Source organism: Poromitra crassiceps, assembly GCF_964638095.1.
Source record: "Poromitra crassiceps genome assembly, chromosome: 9".
NCBI lineage: Eukaryota > Metazoa > Chordata > Actinopteri > Beryciformes > Melamphaidae > Poromitra > Poromitra crassiceps.
In genome coordinates, this window is record NC_139630.1 from 37534708 (window position 1) to 37554773 (window position 20066).

A 20066-nucleotide genomic window follows, 5' to 3' on the forward strand; every position below is an offset into this window, starting at 1 on the left:
ATTAAGACAAAAAATATCGCCTCCCCCACACCGCCCCGCTAGCAAGCAGAGCTCTTTTTTGCCGGCGAAAGGGCGAGGAACGCGGCTGCCATTTGGCGCAGTTTTGAACGACATCCGCTAACAAAGGCGTCCTGTTATTTATTTATCGTCTTATTTGAGGATTTTATTTAACTTAAACAGTAGCACGTGCACATCTGTCGTTAATATTCGCTATGAGTTCTATTAACGTGAAAAAGCTGAAAGTGAACGAGTTGAAGGACGAGCTGAAAAAGCGTGAGCTGTCGGACAAGGGGCTGAAGGCCGAGCTGATGGACCGCCTGCAGGCCGCGCTGGATGAGGAGGCCCTGGCCTCCCCAGCGGGCGAGGGTTTGGCTCCGGTCACTGACCAACAAGAGGGCATGGGAGAGGAGGAGGAGGGCGAAGGAGAAGAAGGCCCGGTTGAAGAAAGCATGGAGGCCAACGAAGGGGAGGAAGAGGAGGAGGAAGAAGAAGAGGAGAATGGCGATGGCGATGGCGATGGCGCCGCCGGTGATGTCGTTGCGGAGGACCAAGAGATGGGCGAGGGAGGAGAAGAAGAGGAGGAGGAGGAGATGGATCCCATGCTTAAGGGCGATGTGGACGACATGGAGAAAATTGACACAGAAGACGGTGACGGTGAGCCCGGAGACCAGGCTGCTGAGGGTGAGTTGGTTCAGACAATGTGACTGGCTGGATGGACTGTGACTGGTTGCTGGAGCCTGATTGAATCCGTTAACGTTACAATGGAGCGTCCATGTTGAGCCACACAGCGTGACCTCGCTAGGCTAGCTAGCGGTCGCCACAAATTGTAGCTAGTCAGCTAGCTTCAGTATCTAGCTACAGACAGTTGGCCTAGCTCGCTTTAGTAGTGGTAATTCGTATCGCTAACGTCGTCTAGCTACGATTCCATTGTGAGACAGTGAGAAGTAAACTTAGCTAGCTAGGTAGCTTAGCCAGCGGCCTTTGGTTTCGGTTAGCATGTTAGCTTGCCAGCTAACGTCGTGGAATTAGCGTTAGCTGACAAGCTACACTTCTTTGTGTTTGCGGTGCAGTGCTAGCTAGTCGGTTCGCTAGTCCAGTTGTTCCCATATTGATCCGATATTGATCCCATTATGATCTATAAAAAAAACGTTGCTATAATAAGACAAATTTACAGGAATTGGCACTGATCATAGATGTTCCTGTCTCCACCAACATACACTACGGACACTCCTGTAGTTACAAATTAACAGTATTATCTAATAAAATCTCAAGTAGGCCTACGTGATCCTTGGGATGAAATGTCTTCAAATGGGTGTGGGATGATCATGTGTATTGATGTACGAGTGTTTGGCATTAAAAGGACTGGGAACTCCTGAACTAGCTAACCTAAGCTATCCAGAAGTTGTTACACTGACCGTGGTTTGAATGGAAAAAGTCAGCTATTTTGTCAGACGACGATAGAAAATAATTCCCAATAGATTAGCCGACCTGGTAATTATTGAAGTTAAGATGGGGGGAGCGGTCAGGTCAGTGCAGGTCTAGGCAGGTTTCCCCTTTTCCTTGCATGATGCATTAGTCCCAGGCAATAGACTTGTCAAATAGAAAAACAACTATACCCAAGTCTCTTTTGAAAGTCTATTTCAAGCCCTTGATTTCAGGGCTATTGTCCCCTTTCTTTATTTTTGCAGTGATTGTTTTCCCAATCCCAGGAAACACTGTGTTGTCATAATGTTCACTTGGACCAGCTTACATTGTAACTACTATCTGGTCATTAGAAGTTAGAACTGTTATAATTCATGGACTTTGATTGTCTTATATTAAGTGTAACCATGAGGTGTTACCTCTTAGTTAATAATAATAATGGTCGACACATTGTAATTAATGAACGGGCTTTGTGGGCCAGAAGCCCACTGCCAGTCCGACCTCTCTCTTTCTCTCTCTCAAAAAGGAGCACCTCATTCTATATCTTTGTTTTATTTCCAAAGGGGATGCGGACAAAGACACGAATGCTGATCAGAAGAATAAGAAGGGTGTTAAGAGACGCCGGGAGGAACATGGAAGGGGCTACTTTGAATTTATTGAAGAGAACAAATACAGCTGGTAAGGATGGGACAGAGCAAAAATGGCCTTCGGCATCCCTGAAGCGCCATCCATAGCTTTGTTGAACTGTATTGGCTTTAAGTGCCAATGCACCTAACTAGCAAGTCAAAAACCCTCATTTTCAAGTATTATACCATTTATTAATAACTTTACTTTCACACATGTTTTGAGGGTCACCTGACTACTTAAAGAACCTTACCATTTACCTTTTGCAGTGCCCACTCACATTGTGTCTATAATGGACCGCATTCTGTAGCAGAAGTGCATCTTATCAAGTCTCTATGAATTTTTACATCTGTTCCTCATGCCACTTATTGTTTGGAAAGCCCATTGTGTCCTCAAGGTGATTCAAGGCTGCTCAAAGAGAACCCAGTGGGAAGTAGCAGATGTGCACTTTTGAAGGGAGGGAGGATGGGGGAGAAAAAGAGGAGGGAGTGGAGGAAGGGTCCACCGCTGCAGAGTAGCACACAAGGCTGTAGCAAACGATCCCGAGTGTTTTGGAATGTCCACGCAAGAATTCGCGATTGACGTCCATCGTTTGGCCTCGCACCGATGTATCTTCTTCTTTTCTTTAAGTTGTTTTTCTGGTTGTATGATGTCACAATGCTATTTCTGTCCCATGTGTCACGTCTTGTGTGTATGTGATCATCATGTACGAGAGTGTGAATGCGTGCGTTTTACGAGACTCCTTTCTTCCCCTGCGCAGGTGACATCATGCACGATGTGTGTGAGGGTGTATGTTTGTGTGTACATGTACCTACTCCTTGGTCAGTGTTTGCTTCCATTGCGCTATTGACTCAGTGTGGGGAGCGCCTGGTAGGAAGTGGCGGTTCTTCTTGCGGACATCGACTGTCGTTTTTTTCCCCCCATTTCCAAATGGAAATTGCAGTTTTCCCTGCTTTTGCCCATCGCCATGGTTTCCCCCCACCCTGATAACATCCCGGTACTTTAATTTGCCCTGTGTGCAATCAAAGCCCCCCACCACCACCACCACCCAAGCAGTTCCCTCAGCCTGTGTGGGAGACCTGCTGGCTGGCTGCATTGACCATATGCTCCAGCTCAGACAGAACATGGCCGTTCTCCCACGTCGGTGTCACCATAAATCTCCCCGCAGCAGCCATTTGTAAAACGCACAAGGCTGTTTGAGCATCAACAATATGTCCATGCACTCTGGGAGGTGTTTAGTCTGGAACAAATAATGGAGACGGGACGATGAAGTCATTATTTTATTCTACCATACTTTAGCATTCTCTCACTTAAAGCAATGATCTCTACACTACACCCAGCATTCTAATTGACTTTATTGGATCATTGGGCAATGTTTCTTAAGTGTCCTGTCCACATGGGGTTTTGGTATCAAATTCCAAGCTACAGAGTTGGTAAGTTGCTGTAGCATTTCATTTTGGCACAAATTCCTGGCCTTGCCCCTCTTACACATTGACTGTCATTTCAGTTAAGTATGGAATTATGTTGTACTTCATAGTTACAAAAGACAGTTTGAGGCAGTCATGATGACTGTAGTTTTCAGTGAGGATCCGACACACAGGGTTTTAAATAGAACACCTGCTGTTACTGGGACTGACCCCACAGCAATCTCAGAAAGCATAAACGCACTGATCTGAAAGGGGAGAGGCCTGCTTTTAATTTGATCACCTACCGGTAGCCTTGCACACTATGGCTTGTGGAGGTGTTTTCTTTCTGTGTGTCTCTCTAGTTTTAGATTTCGCTGGATACTGCAAGGTAAGTGCTGTCTGCCACGGCTGACAATAAATCTCACTATCCAAAAAACCTTGAAGGCTCACGCCTGCTGGATTTTCTGTTTTGTATTTATTCTCTGTTCCCCCAGTCTGCCCCCCCCCCCCCCCCCAATGTTTTTCAGCAGGTGGTACCCAAGTCACCTTTACAGGCTCCATGCAGCTACATTGACCTCTGACAGACTGGTTGTGCTCTCTCTTTCAGGGCCTCGTTCAAGTCCCCCGTGCCGCCCCTGGAGGAAGAGGATGAGGAGTTTGACGACACAAAAGTCTGCCTGGATGCTTGTGAGTATTACCTTACCGTAATGTGACAATTCACTATAACCACGGAAATGAAATAAGTTCATTTATTTGACCTAGCTACTTATCTAAAATTGTGTTTGCCTGGCCAAGAACGAATGGCAACATGGAAGTTTTATACGGCTAATACATCATCAATATAATAAATTAAATGTACTATGTATGGCATCACAGTGACTGCCACGGTAAAAAGGTTAGTTAACCATTTCACTTGGACACAGATTTATTTGTGTGTGTGTGTGTGTGTATTCCTGTACTCTAGACAACTGCGACCTGCACTTCAAGGTGTCGCGGGACCGTTACAGCGCCTCCTCTCTCACCATGGAGAGTTTTGCTTACCTCTGGTCAGGAGGCAGAGCCAGCTACGGCGTGAAAAGCGGCAAAGTCTGCTTCGAGATGAAGGTAAATTCAACCCCCCTCCAATTTAGTATGTGGGTATTTTGGACACGCATACTAAATAGAGTTTCTGTTTTCTTGCCCTACACTACCCCGATTCTTTTTATTTGATTCATGATTACGTATGTATCCCTGAACGTTAATAGTAGGGATGGGCATCGAAGTTCGAATATTCGAATAATCGTTGTTATTATCAAGGTCGACTTTTATTATTGAAATTCGAAATTCGAAAAAAAAAAAAAAAAAAAATTTTTTTTAGTGAAATGTTGCATTGTCTCCCCTGATTCTAAGTATAGTCAAATCGCTTGGTTTGAGCAAGTAAAACAATTTTTATAAGCATTTTAAGCAAGGTTTATGGAAAAATGAATGGTGGATGAAATCCCATGAAGAGGGAGAGGGGGTGACTTTGGCACCCCTTTGGCACTCAGACCTGAGCCTACTAAATATTTAATGAACCACTCATGATTGTCAAAACTGTTTTTTATTTTCGAAAATGTCAATGTCATGTAACATGTTCTTTAAAAAAAAAAAAAAAAAAAAAAAAAAAAAAAACATTTTTTATTTTTTTTACATTTTTATTTTTATTTTCGAAATTCGAATTAAATTCGAATTTGGCCAGCGAAAATTCGAATAGTGTTTTTGCTAGAAATGCCCATCCCTAGTTAATAGTACCTCATGTAGCATTAAACTAGCAGAGTTTGCAAAGTGCTCATACAATATTGAAATGGTTATTTTTTTATATATGAATACATTTCAAAGGGCCTTCAATTTAGCATCTTTGTCATCGCATATGGACTAGTCACTAGTGGCCATAGATACTGACACTTTTTGCTCATGGTTTGGGTCATGTCAACAGGTCACAGAGAAGATTCCAGTAAAGCACATTTCCAGTAAGAACATGGAAATCCATGAGGTGCAGGTGGGCTGGTCCCTGGCTACTGGCAGTCTGCTCCTAGGTCAGTATCTGTATTTGCTCTATAGGCTTTCTCTGTAAGCCTTATATCGTTAGGTTTTCCACTTCCACTTAGGCAATCCATGCACGTAGATGCCAAGTCTCACGTCAGTCTTGACTGGGTAATCCAATTCCTTCTTTATGCATACTACTTGGTTTTTAAAGACAATGTCGGTGGCCAAGTTTAAGCTGTGATGGAATGCTAGAATTCATATAATCTGAATACTTGAGCTTTCCTGCATTCATTAGGTGCCTGCATAGTAAGTAAACCCATGGCTAAATAAAATAAAACATCACTTAAAGTGTATGCGGGAAGACGTGAATCAGATGATGACAAATTGAGTTTGATGTGCTTTTTAACAAAGAATATACTGAAAGATCCCTCTAGTGGTGTATTGACAGCATGACATGTAAATGTCATTTACATGTCATGCTGTCCATACACCACTAGAGGGATCTAGTGGTAAAATGGCTCAACAGTCATGTGACGTTTCTTGCCCCAGAAGTGAATTCCCCTTCATTTTCTCCAGACATTTTGAAAAATCCTTCTATAATGAGTTTAAAGGCTTGAACCAAGCCAACCAGTCTTCCAGAGAATCGTGAGTGACCATAAAACATTTCACTTTCAGCAAAAACAAAAAATAAATGCGGGAAAAAAAGACATAATTCGACCGATAACTTTTTATGGTCACCTACGATTCTCTGGAAGACTGGTTGGCTTGTTTCAAGCCTTAAAAGTCATTATATAAGGATTTTTCAAAAATATCTATGGAGAAAATGAATGGGGAATTCACTACTGGGGCAAGAAACGTCACATGACTGTTGAGCTCTATAGAAATAAGTTTTTAACGACTTTATTCTGATTAATTATTTTATACTGTATGCTTGTTGAAGCATACAGTATAGTATGCTATGCATATTTTTTATTTGTTGAAAAAATTCAATCAATTATACTAATATCAGTCTATTACAAACACAGATAATTCACCCCCCCACACACACCATTACATTGTCCTAACGACTCGCCTAATGCAGAAATGCAGAGCTGACTGTTAATTGTCAGAAAAATTATGTTTTTCTTTTTTCCATCTATTTTTAGGTGAGGAGGAGCACTCTTACGCCTACTCTGGGAAGGGCAAGAAGACCACCAATTGCGTGACAGAGGACTTTGGAGAGACCTTCGAGGAGAATGATGTCATCTGCTGCCTTATTGTAAGACATCCTCAGATTCAGTGCTTTTTTTTCTTCTTTTTTTAACTATTTTATTAGTTAATTTACGTAGACAAAATTGAAGCAAACAAAACAGTAATTACATGATCATAAAAAATAGATGGGCAGATGTCTAATGTGCACAGGTGAGATTAAAAAATATATATGATCTAGCATTCACACTTGGCATACTGTAACTAAAAGACCAAATCCGATATACTGTAACTATCCCATATGTTGTAATGTAGAAGGTGTGCGTGTGCCCCAATAGAAACTTCTGAGATGTTCGTTGAAAAGGCTAATCTGGGGAGAAAGTATTGTCTTACCAGTCTGTTTGACCTTTTGCTCAGAACTTTGAAGGAGAAGAAGTGGAGATGTCCTTCTCCAAGAATGGAGCGGAGCCGGCGGTGGCGTTCCAGGTGGGTAAGGAGTCTCTGAACGAGCAGGCCCTTTTCCCCCACGTCCTCTGCCACAACTGCGCTGTGGAGTTCAACTTCGGCCAGATGGAGACGCCCTACTTCCCTCAGCCTGAGGGCTTCACCTTCATGCAGCAGATCCCTGTGGATGATCGAGTCCGGGGCCCCAAGGGACCAGACACCAAGGCCAACTGCGAGGTAAAACGCCCACGACGACCATTAGACGACAGTTTGTAGCAGAGGTGGGATTGTCATCTTCCCAATTTCAAGTCTCTTTTTTTGGGCGGGGGGGGCATAGAGACGCTACATGATGTTATGCATTAATATCCAGAATAAAGTCATTCATTGATTCATTCAAAAGTGCTTGAATTTAGCCTACCCGAATCTTGAGTTTGAGCCTCGTGGGGCTCCATCATCTCAAAATTGGTCTGCTCTGTTATATGCCCAGGTATACGGCATATACCTGCATATACCCTGCACCGCACCACACCACTGGGTATACGTGAACAACGTTCGCCCGTAATTTTGAAATAATTTGACCTTGAGAACTACTTGAAATCTAAAAGAGTGGCAACCCTGTAAATATTCCTGGTTTCCTGACTTTCATATTGACCCCCCCTTTCCCCCCCATCTGACAGATGATAGTGATGGTCGGCCTTCCAGGCTCAGGGAAGACCACATGGGTGAAGAACCATGTCCAGGAGAACCCTGGGAAATACTACATCCTAGGCAGCGACACCATCGTGGATAAGATGATGGTCAGTAAGATGATTATTTTTTGGATAATTCTAGAAATAAGACTGTGCTTGGAAGATAAGTGGCGGGAGGATGGCAAAGTAGTTGGATCAACCACTCTGTAACCACAAATCTCAGATTCAGTCCTCAACCAGCCAGTATAATACACATCGAGTAATAACCCTTTGAACCCCCTACCTGTTCATCGGCTTTAAGTTTGCATAGGAGCTCAAATGTAAAAGGTTATTGAATAGATGGTGTCCATCTGTGATACATTATGTCATCCTTCTAGCTTCTTTTGTAGCCCGAGTATGTTTTTTTTCGTTGTTCAAATTGTGTCTTCAATCAAATATTCATGAATCTCATTTAATGCAGATAAACAGCCTGAAACGCCAGTCGAAGGACACCACAAAACTGACTGCCATTTCCCAGCGTGCACCACTCTTCCTGGGAAAGTTCATCGAGATTGCGGCTCGCAAGAAGAGGAACTACATCCTGGATCATGTAAGTGGCTCTTCTTGATCCCGCACGCTGCTTGTGCCAATATCTTACGGATGTGAAATGTGTCGAGGTCGAATCAAGCATTAACATGTGGGCAATGGTTCTTCTCTCCCCAGACTAACCTGTCCGCCCCCGGCCAGAAGAGGAAGATGTGTTTGTTTGCAGGCTTCCAGCGTAAAGCCGTGGTGGTTTGTCCTTCTGACGAGGACTACAAGCAGAGAGCCCAGAAGAAGGCAGAGAGTGACGGCAAAGAAGTGCCTGAGCACGCTCTCCTCAAAATGAAAGGTAATAGTTCGTTTTTTCAAATTTTTTACAGTGGATGCATTTTATTTAATTTGATCACATTTTCACAAGTTCAAAAGCTGACTGTGTTTGTGGCACCATCCTGTGTTGTAGTGTGGAATTATCACTTCATTTAGGGGGTTGAAGTTCTGGACAAAATAACTTTTGTTTTCTACGTGTAATATGTTCATCCATCCCTAGTCATGTTCTTGTTTGTTGTCCTCCCTTTGCAGGCTTCTTCTCTCTGCCCGAGGAGGGAGAGAGCTTCAGCGCAGTGACCTTTGCCGAGCTGCAGAAGGAGGAGGGTGCCAAGCTGCTGGAGCAGTACAAGGAGGAGAGCAAGACAGCCCTGCCTGCCGAGAAGAGGCCCAACCAGGGAGGCATGCCACCCAAGAGAGGCGGTGGCCAGCGCGGGGGCGGCGGCGGCGGCCGAGGAGGGAAGAACCAGTTCAGCCGCGGCGGAGGACCCGGACAGAGGGGTGGCGGCCGCGGGGGCTTCCAGAACAGAGGCAACTTCAGAGGAGGTAGGGCGGATATTTTGTCTCTGCTGTGTGATGACATGGGAGGTGGGGGATGCAATGACACACTCAATAAGAAAATATTGTAGCATTTGTGGAGTCTTTACATAATACAATGCCCAAACTGTAGTTTCAGGATTTGTCATCCCATTCCCCTATTCGCATATTGAACAATACGCGGCTGTTGGCTTAACTCCAGTTTATCTCCACTGAAATATCCAGTGAGACTGACATTAGCAAAGGCTGCAGTTGGAGGAGACCTTTGCACCAGCAGTAGTGTTGTCTTCCAGTTTTGAAACAGGGGTTTAACTCGTATTCCCGGGCCTCGTGGGCTTTAACTCTTATTTCCTCTTGTCTGTAGCTCCCGGGCCTCGTGGCGGCTTCAACCGCCCGCCCCGCGGCTTCCTGCCTCCCCCAGCCTTCAGAGGAGGCTTCCCCAACCGCGGCGGCTACAACCGGGGTGGCCTCATGCCCAGCCTGGGCGGCCCCCCCAGAGGCGGACCAATGAGGGGGGGCAACATGGGTCCCAGGGGCGGGGCCATGAATAGAGGCGGCCCAATGAGCAGGGGGAACATGAGCAGAGGAGGCGGAGGCAACATGAACCGGGGAGGTGGAAGGGGAAACTTCGGCCAGGTAAGAAGACTGATGGCATGAATTACCTAAATCCACAGGTGCAAAAACATTGGTTGCTTGGTGTAATCTTTAGTTAAAATTGGCTAAGTGGGTGGTGTCTCTGTGTCGGTCATGATTTGTGACAGAAGTGATGTCACTTGGGCAATTGTGATGTCATCAGTGATGTCACTCAAGCAACTGTGATGTCATCAGTGATGTCCCTTGAGCAACTGTTTGCCCAACTGTGATGTCACTCAGGCAGTTGTGATGTCATCTGTGATGTCACTCGAGCAACTGTGATGTAGGTGGTGCACAGTTGCACGATGGTGCCTAGGCATCAGTCACGATTTTGGGAATAATTATAGCCATGGTGCATCATCTCCAGAGTCTCCACCCTTGGAATTCAGCCTAGTATTTAGAAATGTTGGAGACTAGGCATGCAAATTCTTGAATTGATCATCAGCCACATTAATTACCAGTTTGATTAATCATTTAAAAAAATCTGGTTATATGGATCTTTAATTAAAAGCTCTTACAAAGTTGTGAATTTAAATTGCTTTCCTCCTTATCTTCCTATGTAGTTCCAGCAAAGAGGTGGTAACCGTGGCAACTATGGCAACAGGGATCGTGGTAACTTTAGGAATGGCAACTTCGGCATGGACAAGGCCCAGGCCTTCAACCAGAGCTGGCAGCAAGGGGTCAGTATTACTGTAGCATCACATCTCACACCAGGTTCCATTGATTGTGAGCAAAGCAAATACAGCTCGACTGTGGCTCAGTCGTACTTCATTTTCAGATTGTTCCTTGAAACAATACGACTCATTTAGAGATTTATATGCCCCTTTTTCTTTATTGTGAAATACTGTCCATATGAGTCACACTCCTTAAACTTTTTTTGGCTGTTGATCACTGCCCAAGAAATGTCAGAATGCCCCTAAAAACCATGATCCAGGGGCAAAAATGTCCCCCAAGATTTAAATTGTTTTCTTTCAATTCATTTAATTTCCATTCCCATCTCTAACACACACTCAGCACCTGCAAGCTGGTTGCCAGAAGAAGAACACAGTCACACTGTTGTTGCAGCGCTGTTGTTCACACTATGCTTTAGCAACATTATGCTCTAATTCATTTTTTTAAGTGCCCCCAAATTTTTAATGTCCCCTGTTTATATATTTTTTTTATTTCCTACACTGCTGTTGATCCATCAATCGTCTAATATGAATTTTCCATTAGGATATAAATAATCAATGTTTTGTGGATTTTGTGAAAGTAGGAGCGGTTTTAAACTGAATGACATCACTAGGATTTCTTCACTTGACAAGATCAGGAATGGAACAAAATGACGCCTCTGATGCTAAATTTTGACCAATGTCATATAACCTGCATTTTGCATTTAGTATGTGACTAAACTTTGCGTCTCGTGTGTGTCCTGTGCAGTTCTGGAACCAGAAGCCATGGAGCCAGCAATACCAGCCCGGCTATTACTGAGAGACTGTTCTAACGGACTGGTGGCCGACACCGAGACCCACCGCTAGCCACGGAACATCCTTCCACCCTGCTTTTGTTTTGCTCTTCTTTTTCTTGTCCTAGAACCCACTTTTAAAAATGTAACCCTACCAACAGACGACGATGACTTAAGCGATATGGAGCAACAACATTCCACGTCAGAGAGGAGACCAGGCTATACGAGTCTCTTTGAAGCTTTATATATGAATATATACATGTACAACGTGGGTCAGTCTCATTCAATCATCTGTTGTTGTTTTTTTGGTTGTTGTACATTTATGATTTTTTTCACCCACTACTTTTAAAATGGCATGCTTTTAAAAGGAAAAAAAAAGAAAAGAATCATGTTTGGAGTATCAGGAACTAGAAACATGTTGCCGGCCCCGCACATGTTAGGAACGTTTTTCAGGGTTGTGCATTTTATCTGTGCTGTGATTTATTTTTTTATATTACGAATTGTAAATATTTGTTTTGTTTTTTTGTTTTGTTTTGCTTAGCTTTATTTGTATGAAGTTTCAGAAACGCAGTAATGATGCAAAGGAACCCTGACTTCTTAAGAAGTGTGATAGCTGATCTAATAGTTAAGACTGTACACGTGGATTCTACTGTTGACAAAACGGTTGAATTCACGCAGCAGATGAATTTAAGCAACTATTGATTTTTGTCTTTTGCTCCCACTATCAAGCCTGTAACCTAAACTCCATAGACGTACAATAAACAACTCGTTGAATTTTTTACATCTGTCTTATGACTTTTGATTCAGTTCAAAGGTGCGTAAAGGACCTTTGAATGGGCGATGGACTAGTTTGCTACTTCAAACAATAAGGACATCAGCCCCTCTCCGGCCCCAGTTGACACCTCATTACTCAAGTTATTCCCTTCATGTGTCCTGTCCTTGATACACTGTTTCTAGTACCTTTAGGTATTCTAATGCATATTGCTTAGAGAAAGTAGCCTATTTTGGCCAAGCCAATTTTTAAGGATATGAGTAAGCCATTTTAGTATTGCATTATGCCTTTCATTAATTTGTCAAATGCTTTTAATTTACGTCTTAAGATTAGGGCACTATGCTTGGTTCTCAGGTGTATATTGGAGAAAATTGTGACTCCTAGTGTGAGTATCTTGTCTAAAGGTTCCTTTCGTCTGGTGGAGTTATGACAACAATTAGCATTGAATTAGTGCAATGTATCGAGAAAAAATAAATGATCAAGTCCAACAGGACCACACGATAGCATTTTACAGTGTTGCATGTATATTTTCTATGTTTTTATATTCCCACAATTTTTTTAAATTATGAATAGAGATCTGAGGCTAGTTTAGCACAAAGGGATCGAGACAGGCTGTTGGGCAGCAAGGATTAACGGTGGCTCATTTTCACCAGCAAACCAAAGGGCTACACAATGTCACAACACGTTCACAATCAACACCACTTGGCAGGGTCCGGTTTCCATTCATGAATGAACTCCATTTCAGCGGAGGATTTGGAATTTGAAAAAAAAAAATGCAGGAAATGGAGTTGGAATTTAAGAAAGTCTGAATAAAAAAATTTCTTACCACATCTGAGATTGCAGTTAGTCTTTTATACGGTTTAATATCAATACTCGATAGCATAAAATGTTAAAGGGACCTTTCAGGTGGTTTTTGATGCCTAATTTAATTGTAACACTTGATTGAATGTATTTGTTTAACTGTATTTGCCAAGACAGACTTCATGGAATTCAATTCAATTTCCTCCATTCCAATTCCATTTCCAATCTAACTCCAGGAATTGAATTGGAATTAACCAAGCATATCCTTCAGTTCATGAATGGCCCCTGACTGGCATTTTAACAGCTTGCAAAACCTTTGAGACGGACCAGAAAATAAGCTGAGAATAAACCGTTTTTCAACGTGAAAACAAAAGGATCCTGTGTTTGGAAGCACTTCAGAGATATGATATCGGTGACTTTGTGGCCCTGCAAATGATGGCCGCTCCTCATTTGACAGCTCATCAGATGAGTCACCACGTTATTCTGGCAGAGGACGCCCACCACCAGTGTTACAGCTTGTGTCGCAGCGCTAGAGAAACCGAAACATCAGGCCCACTCATGTCCAACCAGAAGTTCTGACCGTTAGAGTGGATCAGGCAAAAGATGTTTTTGAGGTGTCCATTTTTATTTGTATTATTACCAGTCCGTGTTGATTATTTAATGAACATGTATATAGCTCGCCACTATTTCAACCATGCATGAATGTTCATTGATTGATTTCAGGTAATGATGCTATGTTGTGATTATGAAAGTGTTAGTTTGCCCGACTACTGGTATGAACTGTCTACATATTTAAACTTTTGGAGAGTTTCCGCCCTCCCACTTTATTGTACTGGATGCATAAACCTTAGCAGGTTGCAAAGTATTGAGTTTGCAGTATAGTATATAATAATAATAATGATGATAATAATAGCCTAATAATAACACTGAAACAGACTATATTTTTATTGCTTTATGTTGCAGTTTGTATATCAGGTGTTTTATTAAACCAACAGCGCAAACACTTTGAGACTTTCTGACACTTGTCTTTTCTATCAATTTTTTGGATACTTGTGTTCAAACTTTTTTTTTGCCTTTTTTATTTAGTCTCAACTCTATTAAAGTAAAAAACAAAATAAGCTGATAAAGAATGAGCTTGTGATTTATTATATTTTTGAATACCCCAATTCCGTAGAATCACCCTGCTTTATAATGAAGGAATAATTTCTTCTTGTGTCATTCCTTTTTTTTCTTTTTCTTCCAGTGCCACCTGCTTGCTTTCTATTCACATGCTGGATGTCTATGGGGGAATCCACTTCCCCTCCAGACAGACTGCTTGAGTTTGCCTATAGGCCACATGTTTACCTCCATCAGCAGCATATTAGTGAATGACAAGACCCCCCGCTCAGACAGCAAACAAACAGGGTATTAGGTTTTGCCCTTTATTACCGATGTTTGGCCCGGTCTACATCTGCTAAGCCTGATGTAAACAGACGAAGACCTGTTCTAGGTTAATGTGGATTGACTCCATGTTTCTCTGTATGTGGCCGTGTCACTTCATCCCACTGTCAATATGCCAATACACACACACACAGGGCCGTTACATGCGTGTTTACCCATCAATGTCACTGACAGTGTAGCAAGTGTCATATGTCATTAGCAAGGGGGAAGTAACTAATTACATTTACTCAAGTTACTGTGATTTGAGTAGCTTTTTTCTGTACTTGTACTTTGAGTACTTCTCAAAGTCTGTAATTGTACTTTTACATACAATTTTGACTGAAATATTGTAGCCTACTTTGCATTACATTTTAACTCACACACAAAGTACAGATTGTGTGTCTGCATAAGCAACAGAAACTGGACCGTCATACATTGAGAAATTGTGGAGCCACTCACAGTGAATGAATGGCCATCAGCAAAGAAAAGTAATCTACCTTGCTTTGATTGTGCACTTTATTTTTGTCAGTTCCAAATTTCCCATTTTAAAGGAATCTAGTTTGAACTTCACAACACACCTCCCTGTCAAAGACCATCCTCCAGGGGGCAGTAAAAGGCAAACGACTTAGAGGCAGACACATAATCCTGGCTGGACAACATGAAGGAATGGACTGGCTGCAGCTTCTCAGCCCATAGTCTCACGTAGTCAGACCCACCGTCGACGTCATCAAGCTTCCAGCGACGGAGGCTGACACTGTGACTACTCAGCCCATAACATGCACAGCAGAAGTAGCTGTGGAGATCCCTGACTGTCCAAGCATCCATCAGGACACCCCAAGGTCACAGGATGAGTGAGTGAGTTTGAACTCTGACCCCTTGTCCTCTTAGAATTGCATATCTAACAATGTTTTCTTTTCTAAATTTCTTTTTAGCTTTTACTCTGAGTACATATTAAATTAGCTACATTTTACTTTTACTTAAATACAGGGTTCCTACACATTGATTTTCAATTGAAAAATTCCATATACTTTTTCCAGACCTTATTTGTTCTGAAGATTTTGTCTGGTGTTCAATATGATTTACGCAGATAGACATCTTGCCCCTGCTAACTAGGCCACATCACTGTATAGAGGAAGACTATTCTTCACAGCCGCAAATATCAGGATATGTTAGATTATTGGTAGAGTTCCCACATGTTTTCCACTTTAAAACTCCATTATGGAGTTTCAAATCATATTTTCCAGGCAGAGCCTATGTTCTTGACTCAATGTGATTTTGGTGGGTATTTGATAAAGCATGCTGACAGCGGCTGCCTCATAAGAGCACATCTGAACATTATTCTTCAATCTTCACATCAACAAAAACTGGGGACTCAAAGTGGCAACAACATCAAAGCTATGATTATGTGTGTATCCAACCTGAACCACAACATTCTCCAGATTTGTCCAGACATTCTTTCAAATTCCCAAACTATTCAAGGCCTGGAAATTATCTAATTAATTCTCAATACTTTTCCAGGCCTGCATAGGAACCATGTTAGTAGATTTGACACCAGTACTTTTACTTCTACTTGGGTAAAATATCAGTAAAATAACAGAACTACTTGAGGAGGACATCTTTCCTTCCACCACTGGTCATTAGGCAAATGTATTTGCTCTGCGGTACAATTTCCTATAACGCTAAGTGTAAATAAAGAGGTGAAAGAGCCAGCTGTGCTGCTGCATGTGACCCATGTGAAATCCCTTCTACAACATGAATGTGAATGGGCCTGCACTGCAGCAAGGAAGAGGAAGGACAGGAGGTGTAAATGAAACAAAATATTTTATTTTCCAAACATAAAATATGTCACTCATCCATACTATGTACAGCTTGAAAATATAACACACCTGAGATCAAATCAGACATGACTGATGAGGATGCAATACAACTCATACAAATGCAAAAAAAGAGATATCAAAATTGATTGTATACAAAATATATTACAAAGTGCTTGTGGAAAAATATAGAGTTGGTTTGTGGCAGCAGGACCAGGACTGACACTGCCTGCTCTATAAAACTCCCAGATAATACCCATTTAAATATAAAGTACTAGACGTGTCGTTTTAAACCATTTATAGGCCACCCTAATGGAAAATCACCATAATATTCCTATAATAATCCTATAAGGACTTACAGTGTGTCTGTGGTGAATCCAGTGACTTTATCATACTTGATGGTATATTGTCATCTCTTTAGTGTCACTATAACATTCCAAAAATCTTTCCTATAGGGACTGATGGTTGTCTGTGATATTTGCATAGGATTACTATAGTCCTTTTCAGTGAGGGTAACTTCATACTACGGAAACATTGTCCATTGTGCATGCACACCTCTCTACAATCATATTGGGGAATTCTGCCACTTCTATTTCAGTGTACTCTCCCTTCTTGACCAGGTACATGATGGGTAGCGGGGCGCTCTCAGCCACCGTGCAGCGCCTCTCCCCATAGCCGTAGTTCCGCCTGGGCTGCTTGCAGCCTCCGGTGCATCTGAAAGCCTGGTAGCCGGCTGGTTCAATGATCCAGTACTGCGTCCAGGTGAGCGCACGGAAGTTGATGAAGTGCTCCTCTCTGCAGCAGGCGTCCTTGTTCTGATTCAGCTCGCAGTCCCCACGAGACCTGAATAGGAAAGGACAAGGAGAGGGACTGTTAGGTGACTGTTGGGTCAGGTGTCATAGTATGGGCATCATTATTATGTATGGTAAGGTGTGGACACTTGCTATAGTACATACAAGGTGAGTTACAATTTTAATACTGTAGTTTTATTATTCTTGTGGACAGTATACAAATCTATTTAATAGCCATATCTATTTAAAATGGATAGAGAGAGAGGGGGGAGGGAGAGACAGTCAGAGAAGACATACAGTATATATAGGCTAAAGAATGAACATAATATTGTCCATATTAGGGAATTCTCAGTCATCTCTCATCAATAATTGACTTGTTCCACTGTGTCTCTCCAGAAATGTAAGCTAGTATAATACTACTCTAAGTATATTAAAGTGTATAGCCTATGTTTTATATAACCGAATTAGGAAGTTGTGGTGGTAAATGATCGTCTAGCCTACTAGGAACTTGGCCATATTGGGTTCAGTTAATTGACGCCCCTGTGCCACACTCACACGCAGCACTGCGGATAATTAGGCTAATGCAAATGGTGGCAGAAAGGGAAAGGGATACGGGCTAATTGTCACACTGATACAATATCCTGTATATCAAAGCGCGTCCTTACCCGTATTCTTCGAGGTTGAGTGTGTAGAGGACGAGCTCGGGCTTCCCCAAGGTGTTGTCCTGTGTCTGCTCCTGGGTGGTAAAGTGGACACTCTTGGCCATCTCTGCCGCGTAGCTGCCAGGTCTCTCGCCCTCGATCCACACCTCCAGGTGCATAGGTGTCTTCTGCTGGGTCTTGGACCAATAGTGCACCGCCTGGGTCACATCAAAGCTCTTCCAGCCGGTCTCGTGAATGGGGATCAACCTAACACGCCAACAGAGAGAGAAGAGAAAGACGATTACGCACTAATTACGCACAGTTCCGGCCCTCGCTTCTGAAATTCCTGTCAAGTCACACGATTTAAAATCAAAAATTGTTTTGACGTGACGCCATGGAAATCCATTATTCAGGCGAGTATCCTGTTCTCTCTTACCGTGAGTCCACCAGTGATGTCCGATTGGAGCCGTTGGGCAGCACCTCCACCCAGTAGATGCTGACTCTGGCGTTGTTGACGGGCCGGTGGCTTTTCCTCTCCGGCATGGAGCGCTTGTGGTAGGGAGCCCGCTTGTAGAGCTTCAGCTCGGCCATGTTCAACTCGCTGTTATCCGGGATCCTCGCATCCATGTCGAACACCACGCGTTGCCGAGTGGTGTCAGAGTACACATACTCCCCAGAAATATCTAAATAAACAGGACATTTAAGCGATTAGGTGGAGCAATTCGGAGGCGCGTAAAAACGGCCCTTGCGCACAAAGTGTCACAATTACGCATAACGGCGTCCTTCAACAGGTATCAATGTCAACTCTAATTACACGTGAATTCCAATCAGTTTCATCTAATAATTAAACTAATATTGGTAAAGGTTATTACCTGCATTGCCGGGGATCCCCCTCAGAATGCCCGCCAGGCTGGGCAGGGACCTGCGTTTCCTGCTGTGGTGCAGCTTCAGCATGGACATGTATTTGTTCTTGATATGCGCAGGAATAACCAGGTTCTCCAAATCCCTCTTGTGGATCCTCGGAACCTCGTCCAAGCCCAGTTTCTGCAGCAGTGCGTCCTTCATATCCTGGTGCGTAAAAGCCTTGGCGACGGCGAGGAGAGCGGCGCACAGGACACAAGCGCGGAGGAAATCCATTAGTAAAACGTCAGTGATCCAGCAGTGAAGGGAAGAAGCAGCAGTAGCTACAGTAGCAGTGTGTTGCCCAGAGAGAGACAGTGTCCTTCTGACACTCCAGTGTGGCCCTTATATGCTTGTGGCCATCCCAGTCGTTCGCACTTTGTCGATGGGGGTGGGGACCGTTATCAGAACAAAGGTGCGACAATAGAGCCCGTCCTAAACAGGATATCTAAGTGGCCATACTTCAAACAGCAACAATTAGACTCAAGTGTTGTGTTATAATTTCACCAGACTCCCAGTTGCATTGTTGCATTTGATGTCAGTCAGAAAGAGGACATCTGAAACAGCATTGAAAGTTATGAAATGTATTGATCAGAGATGCAATTAGACAACTTTAGGTGACAGCCACCCTTTTCATCCCAAAATAGGAGGATTTCTGAGTGGTTTTATGCCTGCCCTGGTATCTGTCAACTTTTTAATTAGCCTATATATGACTTTTTCCAACACTGATTTATGGTGTATTAGATCGTTTATATTAAAGTTGAATGGGGAAATTGAGTTGTTGTTGCAGCAGCAGATATAAGGATGGAGGTTTCTCCCTGACCACAATATAAAAAGCAGTGAAATTTGTTTTTCTTTGCACATTTTATTGATCCATTGTTCAGTTGTGTTTTTTTTTGTAATTTAATTCTTAAAAGCTCAATGTATCCCAGAGTTTGCCCCTCCATTGATTAAGTGCAGGTTTAGTATCACATGATGGTCTAAATGCTATTTCAGAGGAGAAAATTCTGGGATGTTTGTCAGAATATTTGCTTGTATGGTTTTGTCATGAAATGGTCACATTTAAAGATATTGATTATTGGCACAAAATATTTGAGTTACTAAAATATCAGTATCAGCCTTCAAAAACCGATATTGAATCCTATTCAATAGTAAAATCAATAACAACAGGATTTGAAACTCCATATTATGGCTTTATGTGACTTGCTATTCTCATTTCCAATAAATCTAAAGAGCTGACTGTGAGCTGAATTGTTTTTCATCTATATTTGTGTGAGCAGCCGTATGGCTTTCTGCTTTCTTTAAAATTGTTATTTGTGTTCTTATTTTCTCTTTGTTTCTTAATCCTCTATCATTTCTCCATAACAGAATGCTTTCCCCGAGCCGTCATGTGTCCCCTGCCTCAGCAGATGTGCCCCAGACATACATCTCTTGACCCTGTGAACCTGAAGTGCCCCCTCTTCAGTAGCACCCTTGTCTGCACACACCCCACACTCTGACGTGTACATTCCACTGGACGATGTCAGTCTGGCAACAGTCTGTCACACAGCGGCCTTATTTTGGTCACAGGCTGGATGTGTCTGGGCAGGCAGGGAGGCCATCTCAGCCAGACAAAGTGGACAGAGATTAGAACGACCATAGAGCTGTATGAAAACCGCTCAGGGCCCGTTATGGAACAAGTGTATAGGAGG

At 42.8% G+C, this 20066-nt stretch overlaps 2 protein-coding genes across 2 annotated transcripts; one reads left to right on the top strand and one right to left on the bottom strand.

The window, feature by feature from the left end:
* The first annotated feature begins 71 nt into the window (after positions 1–71).
* Positions 72–13838, top strand: hnrnpub (heterogeneous nuclear ribonucleoprotein Ub). Its single transcript, XM_083643548.1, has 14 exons — positions 72–681; positions 1986–2100; positions 4060–4139; positions 4417–4556; positions 5407–5506; positions 6602–6714; positions 7062–7325; positions 7766–7885; positions 8238–8366; positions 8480–8648; positions 8879–9169; positions 9525–9796; positions 10357–10473; positions 11213–13838. Exons 1-14 carry the CDS (start codon positions 213–215, stop codon positions 11261–11263), a joined length of 2430 nt encoding a protein of 809 aa, XP_083499674.1. The 5' UTR covers positions 72–212; the 3' UTR covers positions 11264–13838.
* A 2723-nt stretch (positions 13839–16561) lies between these two features.
* Positions 16562–18801, bottom strand: lft1 (lefty1; the record flags this gene model as incomplete). Its single annotated transcript, XM_083643191.1, has 4 exons — positions 18348–18801; positions 17912–18158; positions 17500–17742; positions 16562–16886 (listed from the first exon to the last, which is right to left on the bottom strand). The coding sequence occupies exons 1-4, from the start codon at positions 18610–18612 to the stop codon at positions 16562–16564; spliced, it is 1080 nt and encodes a 359-aa protein (XP_083499317.1). The 5' UTR covers positions 18613–18801.
* Positions 18802–20066: the final 1265 nt, after the last annotated feature.

What these genes read in the sequence shown, in the direction of transcription:
- hnrnpub (XM_083643548.1), top strand. Translation starts at nt 213, where the DNA reads ATGAGTTCTATTAACGTGAAAAAGCTGAAAGTGAACGAGTTGAAGGAC. An exon ending in AAAAGTCTGCCTGGATGCTT is followed by an intron (nt 4,140 to 4,416) that starts GTGAGTATTACC and finishes CCTGTACTCTAG; the next exon opens with ACAACTGCGACCTGCACTTC. An exon ending in ACCAGAGCTGGCAGCAAGGG is followed by an intron (nt 10,474 to 11,212) that starts GTCAGTATTACT and finishes TGTCCTGTGCAG; the next exon opens with TTCTGGAACCAGAAGCCATG.